The 12,133-nt window shown below is 42.9% G+C and overlaps 2 protein-coding genes across 2 annotated transcripts in view; one reads left to right on the top strand and one right to left on the bottom strand.

Annotated features, from left to right (window-relative positions):
- Positions 1-762: 762 nt before the first annotated feature.
- Positions 763-11,166, bottom strand: Atf3 (Activating transcription factor 3). The gene is made up of 3 exons (XM_017081536.4): positions 10,900-11,166; positions 10,748-10,837; positions 763-5,941 (listed from the first exon to the last, which is right to left on the bottom strand). The coding sequence occupies exons 1-3, from the start codon at positions 11,164-11,166 to the stop codon at positions 4,487-4,489; spliced, it is 1,812 nt and encodes a 603-aa protein (XP_016937025.1). The 3' UTR covers positions 763-4,486.
- The window catches only part of LOC108015210 (calcineurin B homologous protein 1), a 45,479-nt gene continuing 44,386 nt past the window's right edge, over positions 11,041-12,133 (top strand). The window contains exon 1 of the mRNA XM_070997377.1: positions 11,041-11,178. The gene's annotated coding sequence lies outside the window, so the exon portion shown is untranslated. The remainder of the gene's footprint in view (positions 11,179-12,133) is intronic.

The following is a 12,133-nucleotide window of genomic DNA, read 5'->3' as shown; positions in this document are numbered from 1 at the left end:
TCTGAAATCGGTGGGGCTGCGGAGGGGCGGATCGGATCGGGCAGAACAGATTGTCCCACGCCCACGCGGAGACACGCGCCAAGAATGAACTTAATCGAATAAGCAATCGGGAGATCATAGTGCTCGATGACAGACGTTTGGGATACCCTGAGTTAAATAGTTCGGAAAATGGTATATGATACCAAAGACACCCAGGAGATGGCTTATACCTTATAGACCATCAGAACTACTGAAGAACATAAAGATCTCTAAGAAACAAAGAGAGTTTATAAATCTTTCAAGTAAAATGGATGGATAAATGGTATATGATACCATAGGTACCTTGAAGATGGCTTATCTCTTATAGACTATCAGATAATAATACATATAAGAACCAAAGAGAGCTGGTCAAACTTTGCAATACCCTGAAATCCTTCAAATAATATGGATCGAAAAATGGTATATGATACCATAGGTACCCGGAAGATTACTTATTCCTTATAGACCATCGAAACTGAAAAGGAATCACAAGATCTTCAAGAACCAAAGACAGTTGGTAAAACTTTAAAATCCTGATAGATGCATTCCACAAGACTCTTGCAATCGAAACACCCACTGAAGAAAGGGTAAAACTCAACAACGGGGGCACTGAAGGCAGGTCAGGTTGATTCAGCTATAATGCCCTCGGGCGGGATGACGTCGGGCTGTTGTTGTTTCAAGATCGATGAGCGATCGCTAATGTTGGGGCAGGCAAGCAGGTAGATCAAAGCAAAACTCAGACGGTTGGATATTAAACTTGAATTTTTATTGTAGTTCTTTTAGACTGTGATCGGTTGTGGTCGGATCGGAGATGGTTTACAGAGACAGTTAGAGATACAGATATAGATGCGGATACAGCGAGCGTTAGAGATACGGGTACGGCTACGGAATAACATGAAACACACTGGATAAGGATGACTTGTTGGATGAGAGTTAACATTATCGACTAACAATTATCTTTCAGTTAGACATAGAATTGATTGGGCTTGCTTGCTGTTTTTGCTGTTTTTTCTGTTTTTCTGCCTTTCTGTTGTCCCTCTTGCTTGGCTTTCACATGGTTAGTCAGCTAGATCTATTTTCCGTATAGTTTTGCTCTGGTCAAAATTACACAAATAACATCTGGACTCTCTCGACACATTTTACTTTTATTATTTCTTACGTTTGTTTTAGCACAGTTTGTGGGAGTTTTCTTTGTTTGTTGCTTGCTCTTGCTGTTTGTGGACATATACACGTATAAATTTTGAAACTTTATCAATATCTTTAGCAATATACATGGATATATATAGGTCTAGGGCTATACAAATAAACGGATCATTTTGCCTGCGGGGAGAGGGGTTTTTGGGTCCATTTCTGCCTGCAGCTGATTGAGATTATTTTGCGATTTTTTGTTTTTAAAGACAATAACCAAGATTGATCTATCGGTTTTGTTGATCGTTAATCGTTACATTTGTCCAGGTACTTTCGTAGCGCATGTTGTGTTTAAGTTATTTACTTTTGTTAAACAAACGTTGTGTAGCCTAAAACTAAAAGCTAAAGATGAGGGGTCCGGGGTCAGGTCAAGGTCAGAGGTCGAAATGGGAAAATGCTGATGCGCCACTAAAGAATGGATGAGTCCTGCGTGGATGAGAGCGATGGATGGCTTTACGGTGATGTTGATCTACTTCTACAATGCTCTATTATTAAGATATTTCCGCCTTTCAGCTGCTGGCAGAAGCGAAGCCCACAAACCCCAAACTCAAACTCAATCGACGCTTTAAGGTCATATTTATGTAGATATATATATTAGAGAATATTAATCGAAAACAAACAAACAAATCGAGAAATAATACAAAAATAAACGAAATTTACAAGCGGGAACTATCCTTTCGTCCCCCGTTTTTCGTTTTCCGGGGGATAACATCATGGACTTGATTGCATTTTGCCATTTACAATTACGGTTTACAGTTAACATTTACAGTTACGAATTACATTTAACATCGAATGTGGCGACAACCCTGGCAGCTCCTCCACTCGCCTGACCTGAGTTGTTGAAACTTGTTTAAGTTTTTCTTTTGTTATTTTTTTTTTTAATTTTTTTTCTTTTATTTGTTTGGAAGCTGAACGTAATATCAATTGTCGGCGAGTGAAGTCCCCAGCCCTAATATTTCTAGGGTTGCCTCTTTGTGTGTATGTTTTGTGTGCGAGTGTTTGGTGTGTGTGTGAGGTAAACTTTGCTTAAGGTATGCTCAAATACAATTTTTTTAAATTTTAAAGCTCCATTTCGAGTGGAAAGGCTTCTTTGTTGGTTACACATGCTTACAGTCCTATTTGGGGCAAATAGGCACGCATTTTCGTGGGGGCTATCGGGGATATACATATCGGGGATTTTTTGGGGTGACATAACATTATGGTAGACTTGGTACAACTAGCGAAAAAGGCGGTGCTCAAGAGGCTTGAAGAGCTCATCGGGTCGTTTTAATAATATAAATAGTTGTTTTGCGTATTTTACATAGATATAATTTATCGATTATCGTTTTTCGGTATCGTTGGTTAACTCTTTTTTTTAACTCGAGGCATTACGATTACGAAACAATTATAAAGCACTTGTGTTGTGAGGGGAATTATTTGTGTTTTCTTATTTTTTGGGTTGGATGCTCCTTTAGGCCACTTTTTGGTGTTCACAGCTGTTTGTACACACACTTCTGTATATATATATATAACTGTTATATCCGTGTATAAGTATGTATATATATAGATATCTATGTTATATATAAATGAACTCTGCTTCAACTCGTTGATCAAGCAATAGACACACACAAATATATAAGTTTTACTTTGTTTTAGTACACGCTTGTATATATATTCTTCGACTTTTTGTTTTATATGTATATAGTATAAATTACAAAAGTGTTTTTTTCGTTAATCTGTAATAAGGCGCAAGTTGAAAGGAGTTGCAAAGTTTCAATTTTAGCAGCACTTTAAGGTCTTCGATTCCACCAATTCATACATCATACGTATATGTACATATCGCTTTCCATTTATCTCTTGTTTTTATATATATAATAATTAAATATTTCTTGTTCTTGTATATGTAGATTAGTTTTGCAAAAGATTTAACAAAGTGTTGATTAGTAATTTAGTTTTAGTTGTCAATTGAAAGATCTTTTTTTGTCGTTTTCATTTTTGATTAAGGCAACAGCTTACACAATTTTTCGCTCGTCGTTTAAACAAAGCTCTTACAAAGTATGGACACAAAAAAAAAACAAAAATTCATACAAGTATTTTGTTTATATATACGGTATATATATTTAGGTTTTATCACTGATTAAGCCTAGGTTTTAGAAAAAAAATATCAAACGTCTTATCGCATGGGCTTCCTACTTCTCCTACTGCTTCTGCATCGAATTCTCAACTTGAATTACCCTCCTCTCTAATCTCTCTCGATTGTTTACACACATATATAATAAGCATAGTTAATATTATTTTTAAGGCTTCGTTGGGGGAGCAAAGAGCAAACAAAAATACGCTTGAAAAGGGATTGAACAAATTAAAATTAATAATTACTGATGCGGATGTGACTGCTCGCAGTTGATCACTGCTCTTCTTCTTCTCTCGATCTCGTTATGTCGCAGGCTTGCAATGGAATGTTATCGATATACCTAGTTATCGTATCAAAAATTGGGTTATGTACAGTTGTGCAAGTGCTTCTTTCATCGCTGCGCGTGTTTGTGTGCTCTCTTCGCTTCTGATTCTGCTTCTGCTTTCTACGTTCTTTACACCTTACTCTTTACAGCTCTTTAATGATAGTTACTTGTTAATTGTTTCTGCTTATTTCTTCATGAGGTAGTCAAGCCACAGGCTGGATGCCGGCTCCAGGCGGACTTGGGATCAAAGGATAAGGGGTTTGTTCTTGGGATGGTTTCGGGGATCTGGGGGTTATATTCGAGTGGTCCATGATTGAATCGCGGGATCGGGGGCCTCACAGGGGGAACTCTGCTATTGGAAGAACTTGGATTGCTGGGTTTACACAAGAAAGTATATGGACTATTGATGTGGTAGTTTACAAAAAATAAGTGGAAGTATTTAAGGTATTGTATGGGCCGGATTGGGATCTGGGTAATATGTTATGGTTTATTTGTAGGGGGACTGCGGCTTCTTTTTCTGTACTCCTGCTTTTGCTTAGTCAATGAGTGGCGGTTAAGATTAACATTAGTATAGGGTTGATGGCCTAGCACCAGTAGTCTACATGTGCCCAAGCCGGATCCTGCTCCTCTCCCAGTTGCAGCTCCATTTCGAGCTCGAGTTCCACCTGCCGATCTAGACGTGGACTGGCCGGTGGCTCCTCCTTCTCTGCAGGATGTTGCAGTGGCTGCTGCTGCTGTTGATGCTGATGCTGATGCTGATGTTGCTCCTGTTGGCTGTTGGGCTGATCGAAGGCTAGGAGCAGCAGGTCGCGGTCTCGATCCCGCTCCCTGTCCGGCGCCCTTCCTCACGCCAGGCAACTGCCGTTGTTCATAAAGGCGGTGGCTGCGTCCAGATCGACATACTCCCCGCCATCCTCCACCAGTTGGGACAGCAGATCGGTGGGAAAGCAGCCGTTCTTCAGCAGCAGCAGCTGCTCATCATCGTAGGGCGTCATCACGCCCACACCCACTCCGACACCGATGTTGCCATGATGCAGGCCCTGGTGGAAGTCCATCAGGTGGGTGTTATTGTTGTTATTATTATTATTATTATTATTTCCATTGCCAGATCCGTTTCCGGTGCTGCCATTTGTGTGGACCACGCTGGCCATGTTGAGGCCATTGGTGCCGCAGGGCAAGGGCAGTACGCAGGCGTGCTTGATGTCCGGGAAACCATCGCTGGGCTCGAAGAGGAACCGCTCGGCACTCAGGGCTGTGGTGTAGGGACTCTGCGAGTCCACCAGCTCGTTCTTCACAAACTCAATGGCGCTGCTGGTGGGCGTTGTACTGCTGTTGTTGCTCGTGGCATTGCTGCTGAGGCTGCTGATGTTGCTGGTGTGGCTGCTGATGTTGCTGCTGGCGTTGCTGCTGGTGTTGCTGCTGGCGTTGCTGCTGCTGTTGTTGTTGCTGCTGCTGCCGCCGCCGCCGCCGGTCAGACCATCGCAGTTGGGCACATAGTCGGAAATCAGACTGGGACTGGGATTCGACTGCTGCTGCTGCTCGACGATACTGTTGCCGGCGGGATTCATGGACTGTTGCTGCTGGTAGCCGGCATGCTCGAACTCCTGGGCACTGGGCGAGGGCTTGCAGTAGCCGTTGGGCAGTTGCTGGGCCATGGCCGCCGCCGTTTTGGAGCCATACTTGAAGGTAGCAATCGAGGGTATGCTCTGCAGCCGCTGGCTGTGGCCCGAGTTGGCCATCTCGCCGCCATTCGCCGTCTCCAGTTCCAGTTCGCTGAGATACTTCAGTGCCGGCGACTGGAGCAGCTGGTTGGGCAGTTGGTAGCCTCCGGGTCGCTGGCAGCGGTGCGACTGCAGCATGTCCTTCAGCTTGCGGCGCTCGGTTTCCAGCAGACGCACCTGGTTCTTCAGGTCGACGTTCTGGGTGTCGAGCACCTCCGACTCCTTGATCAGATTCTGGGTGCGTTCGCGCTTCTTCATCCGGCACTTGGTGGCCGCGATCTTGTTCCGCTCGCGACGCCTCCGCCTGCGGTCCTCGTCCTCCGGAGTCAGTCCCTTCGGCTGCGACTTGGTCTCGCTGTCCTCGTCGCTCGACTCCTCGCAGTCGTCGTCCAGGTCGTTGGCGTTGCTCAGGCTGCCGCTGTAGTTGTTGCTGCTGCCGCTGTGCCCGTTGTGGTTGCTGCTGCGCCGCGAGTACTTCGAGTGCGGCTGCTCCGATCCGGAGCTGGAGTCGCAGGTGGACAGCTTCCGCTTGCTCTGGATGGACAGCTTCAGGCCCTCCTTGATCAGCCGCGAGCAGGTCTGCAAAGGCAGGAAGTGGAAAGAGGGGAAAGTCAGCGGTTAGAGGTAAGTATTTTATTTTGAGGTTCGCTTTCTCTTCCGCATGTTAAACTAAAAGTAGGTTTTAACTTTCAAATTATAATTAATTTTGGTTTAACTTGTGGTCGAGAATAGGACGAAAAAAACTATGAATATATTACTATTTTTGTTGATTTTTGGGAACTCCTTCATCGAAAGAATATTACTGGCTGATCTTAAGTTTTTTTCTTGAGAAGGTGGATTTTACAAAGTGAAATTTCGACACAGTTTATTTTTGAGAGTTTGACGCCCTTCGGGGCAGGCAGATATAGTTATGACGAATCGCGGCCCGATTTCTCGGGACGAGATTATCTCCAGCGGCATTTTCAGCTTTGTTTGTTTGTTTATTTGTCCGGTGATTTACTCCAGCGACCTTTTTTGCGCTTTGGCTTAGGGCTTGGCACCTGGATTTGGGATTGGGTTTGGGTTTGGGTCTGGGGACACTCGAGTGGTGCATGAATTATAAATATTACAGCGCACAGATAGAAATCTGCGACAATCACCACGCCCAGAAAGTGTTCAGTGCTCTCTCTTTTTTGCCCTGACAAGTGCATTCGGCACTCGATGAGGTGGGTGGGCTTATGGGGCACTTAAAAAGCCGAAAACAAAAACCAAAAAACGTAGTAACCTCGATAGCCAGCCTGCACTGGGTCAGTTCCATTTATGGAGGAGCTCAAGACCTTAGTGTGCGGAAAGGAACAGATGGTCATCACTACACTCCATTCCATTCCGCACAATGACAACTTTCGTTGATTGACTGCATTGGCTGAACTCGGCTATATGAACTGGTGGAATGCCCTAAGTGGTATGAAAATGGGCACTGAAGTGTTTGTGAAACCATTTTTAAACTGGGTCTTAAGCTGAATTGCAAAGGTAATTGAATAACCGGGTTCTCGAATTGTTTTTTATAAAATATAAATATAAAAAGATTTATATTTAAGCACTGAATAAAACAAATTCACTGGCTTAAATAAAATCTCTTATAGAATTCTGATGACAAGATGCATTTGGCAACCCTGGCAAGAACTAAAGCCGGTGGAAAGAATTCCGCCGGAAAAAGGCTCCCAGCGTCATCGTGGTCAAACGAATCTTCGAATTGCCGCAAGACGTGTGCGTGGAGAACAAGTGGGTGTGCAGGAAAAAGAATCACATACCGGTAATTGGAACTGACGATACAATTCCTAAAGGTATGGCAAAGGAAGCAGCCTTTAAGTCCGGACATCAGTATCACCTAAATGAAGTCACTGGGGAGTTTGAGCCAGCAAAGAAGGAACCAGTTCCCATTAGGGAACTGGAGTGGAATCTCTGGAGTGGAATCTCCCCGAGGAAAGGACCAAGGATAATACAGAAACCCACCTGTGCTCCCACTGCGTTTCAGCAGCGAGAGAGGATGCCACATATGCCTAAGATGCTCTTTAAGGATCTATGATATGATCTATGGCGCCTACAAAGCCTGGAGGACGTTCTTATATAATATGGATTTCCAGCATATCACCCACCAAAATATATCATCTTGCAATATGGCATCCATCAAAGGGGGCTGTCACAATTGGCCTCTTCAATCTGCAGATCATTGGATTGTCGACCAGACCGACGCCTCTTTTATATATATATAATTTTTATTTTTTTCCGTTGGTTTTTCCCTTTTTTGCGCATTTTGTTTGTTGTCTGCTCGAGAAATTGTTCGGATGCCACTGATTACTGATTGAACGCGCCCTTCTCCCCAATGTTGCCTTTGCGCTTCTGTTAATTTTTTCGGCATCGGCAGCGGGTCGGGTTCCCATTTGAATTTTAGGCACGCTGCGGTATATTTATTGACCCAGAAATCAGATAAATAAATTTTGTGCTTAAAAAGCGACAAGTAAAGAATGCCGAAAAACGAAATCCAAAACAAAATCATAATAATCGCATGCGCCGGACCCAAAAAAAAAAAGGAGAAAAAATTAAAGTCGCTGGCAAATCGGAGCCAATGCATATGACCATATGGTCAGCGTCGACTCGAAAAGTCGGACAAAGTCTGCTGGAAAATTGTGCAATTGCGTCGGGGGAAATGGGGCTGTGCATGTGGATGTAAATGGAAATGGGAATCGGAATCGGAATGGACATCACAGGTTGCGGCTTTATATCTTTGTAAATGTATCTTTGAATCAGTATCTCAGTATCTTTGTATCTTCGTTTCTGTATCTGCATCTGTATGTAGCGACTTTTGCGGAACGGTCGAGCCTTTCTTTGCACTTCGCATCGCTGCAACTTTAGTCGCAAAATTCGCCCGAAAAAGATACATTGAAGAGCCCATTTTCGGGCTGGCAAATTTGCATTTTGTTTGGCTTGTTTGCACTTTTGCACATTTCTCACTCGTTCTGTTTGCCCTTCTTTTAATTTCTCCCCATTTTACATTTCCCCCCATTTGCTTGGCGTTCTTTTTCGGCAACATTTGTGCAAATATTTGGCGTGCTAAGGAAATAAAAAAAAGAAAAAACAAACAAACGGAGGGCAGGAAACCTTTGAATGGGTCCGGCTCCGATTGTGCGGGGTTCAAGTCGGGGTCAAACCGCCTGCTAAATTCATATTTAAATCGAAATGAAACAAAGTTCGCTTCGTATTCTGTAGAAAACTTATAAAAGACGCAAACATTGTTGGGCTGACTTTAATGTCATAGTTAAAATTAAATAAAATTTATGTGCAATTTTGCACAAAAACCTTTGATCTGTATATTCATAAACGAAAACTATTCAAAATATTCGATTTGAATTATACCAGTTTTTGTATATATTTTCTAAGCCCTTAGTTTGTAACAGAAAGCTTAGCATTTTGTAAATAAATAAAGATAAATATATTTTTTTAGGGTCTTTGAATAACTATTTCTTAAAGAAAAACTTTAGTTTCAATCGCTACTACTCCTTAAAACGTGTTGATATGTCGGTCGTCTAGGGACATTATCAACTACAGTTCGGTTGCTTTAAGTGAGGAAACTCAGTCGCAATCTACCGACTTGCAGTTTCAATCTGGCCGCTTCAATTTGGTCAGTTTCATTCATTCATTTATTCGATGACTGTTCGCCCACGCAGCACCGCACAGCACACGCTGCCGTGCAAAAGCGGCCCACGCACTCTCCACCGGCCATTGGTCTGTCTGTCCGTCTGTCAATTTGTCCGTAACTTTGTCCGTATGCGATTCTGTCCGTCCGTCTGTCTGACGTGGGCGTCAATTGCGAGACGCGGCGAGAATTGATTTCACTTTTGCGGCACTGCGTTCGAGTATCTGCATCTGCATCTGAATCTGCCGCTAAATCTGAATCTGAATCTCTGTGCGAGTGGGGAGAATCACTCTTGACTGGCTGGCTGACTGACATTGGCCTTAATGAGGCACGTAACTGCGGTGGTGTCAACTTCAGCGATTAATTCCACATACGAGAGTTAAAGGCCGCCTATCCGATCTCTGGATTGTGCAACGAACGCATCCCTAGTCCGCTCCCGCCAGCCCCTCCTTTTTGCCAGCAATAATTGGCAGGTGTCTATATGGCTGGCTATATCATCTATACAGCTATCCCCTATCCCCTATCCCATGCAAATCTGATTTATGATTATTACTTGAAACGAATTTATAGGCGTTGGGCCGGCGCAGCTTTTAATTGCTGCAGCGCAACGGGTTGAAAGAGAGAGGCACACCGTCTTTTCAATTTGTTTTCCAACAAAATTTCACATAAATTAGAACCCCATGTACTTTTGCCTCTCATTTCGGTTTTTAAATTTTGGATTTCGGCGACTGACCAGTATACCGTATTATCCATATATATATATATCATTTTTGGAGGGAACCGGTTGGGTTCCCCAAGTTGAGAGGTTGCCTTCAATTGCAATTCAATTAGTTATTGATTGATTGCAAGTATCAAGTTGAATCGCTTGTCTTTGATTTATGGTTCCAGTTAGTTTTAATTTTAATGTCTCATGCTTTCTGCAGCGATTGCCTTTCAACGGAGTTCGATTTGGTCTTCAAAATATAAACGACTTGAGAAAAACTCTAACAATGGCTGGTAAAGTTGTAGTCGGTGTTGGAATAGGGGTTGAATTGAACAGTAGTTGAAAAGGAAAAAAAAGAACTATACAAGAATGGAACTTTAATTTTAATAAAGATAATTAATATGTTTTAGTAGCTTGTAATTCAAACGAGCTATTACATCGACTATTTCATGTTAATTGGAACTATCAATTGAAGCCGTAAAAATCTATGATTGACTTAGAGCCCCTTTTTATTGAATGGTTATTGAAATGAGGAAATTTAACAATACAAGAATAAAGACTGTTGAGATTTTTTAAAAGGGTTCTTATTTAAGCTGGCTAATTACTGTGACTATTGCATGTACATTAGGACTATCTTTTAAAATCCATGATTGACTGGTTCCCCATTTAATTGAATGGTTATGAAAATGAGAAAAAGAATGGGGCTTTAATTTTAATAATGATACTTAAGTTACTTTAAAGACTGGCTAATTACTACGAGTTTTGCATGTAAATACGAAATATCAATTGAAGCATTTAAAATCCCTGATTGACTCAGGGCTTCATTTATTAAATGGGCATTAAAATACTTGAATGGGTATAAAAGATACTTGAGATTGTAGATAAAACTGGCTAATTAATATGACTATTGCATCTAAATTTAATCTTTCAATTCAAGCTTTTAAAAACCACGATTGACTTAGTATCCCCCTTTCATTTTCAGGATCCAATTAGAGATGATTTCACATACCTGTTGGACGCTGGGCGTGGTGGCCGTGCCCGCTGGGGAGTCGAGCGGCGATCCGGAGCAACTGGAATGACTGCTGTCCTGGGAGTGCGACTGAAAAATAGAGTATACGCATGTTAAGCATACGCCATGTGGCACCGAATGGCAATCCTCACCTGGCCATTGGGATGACCGTTGAAGTGACGCACGGTGACCACTGGCGTGGAGGCGGCGCTGCAGGATGCCGAGGAGGCGGCGGATGCGGAAACAGCGGCGGAAACAGCCGCCGCCGCCGCCGAGCTGAAGCTAAAGCTGTCCAGCGGATTGGTCATGGCGATCAGCGAGTTGAGGATCTCCGGCGTCTTGGGCGTGTGGCCACCCATCAGGAGGCCGCTGTTGTCGATCCCAAGCAGCGAGGAGGCCGGTATGTTGGAGTTGAACATGGCTATCAATCGGTAAGCAGTTGCACACGCGAAAAGTTAAGCAGAAAAAACTAAACCGAACTAATAAAATTAAACGTAACAAACGGGGTTTCTTATTTTTGTTGTTTTTTTTTATATATTCTTAAATCACAGTTGAAGGCCTACGCGTTGCATTGGTTGGTTGGACTATTCCAAAAAAGTTGTCTTCTATATCTCTTTTTATATTCTTGTATACATATATATATTATGGGTTCTGGAGGCACACACTTTTCACTTTTCCGCTTATCACAAGTTAAAAAACTCTACAGTTCTTCCTTTGCCTTTTTCAGGGCTTTTCTTATGGAGAGGGGGCTTTTGGAGGAGTATGGCCGATCCATCGGTTCCATCGGCTCAGGTCCCCGACTTTTGTTGTTGCTCAGAGCGCTAAGGCCGAGCGAATGCGTTGAACGTCGAACAGCCGGCACCTCGCTTCACATCGGCAGCGAATCTGCAAAATTCACAGAGACAAAACAGAAAGAGAGAGTGAGAAGAGCGCCAGATATAAGTACTATATAGAGATATATGATATATAGCCCACTCTATAAGGGAGAAACAGAGAGGAAGACGACTCACGAACGTGAGTACGCCATGTCAACGTAAACAAAAGCAATTAAATTATAAAATAAACTCGGCTAAATTGATTTATGTAAGTCTCGGGGGCTGGTGAGGCGCGTGTCACGCAATCGAGCTTACAAATCACGATCTCGTGGTTGATCACGCACCAAGAAAGCCCCACATCTCGCACACATATTCCGAATGCCTCCAATTAAGCCATTAATCGGTTAATTGAGACCAGACCCAGGCCCACTTTCCATATAGTATAGATCGGGTGGGTGGGTGTTCAAACAATATATTTATGATATATGGTTAAATAGCATATCCAGGGGGATCTTCAGGGGCTGGGGGTCCAAAACACACATTCCTCACGGGTTGTGCGAGGTGAAGGTGA

The sequence above is a fragment of the Drosophila suzukii genome, chromosome X, assembly GCF_043229965.1.
Source record: "Drosophila suzukii chromosome X, CBGP_Dsuzu_IsoJpt1.0, whole genome shotgun sequence".
In the NCBI taxonomy this organism is placed as follows: domain Eukaryota; kingdom Metazoa; phylum Arthropoda; class Insecta; order Diptera; family Drosophilidae; genus Drosophila; species Drosophila suzukii.
The sequence above is the reverse complement of the archived record's forward strand: the minus strand, read 5'-3'. Positions and strand labels throughout refer to the sequence as shown.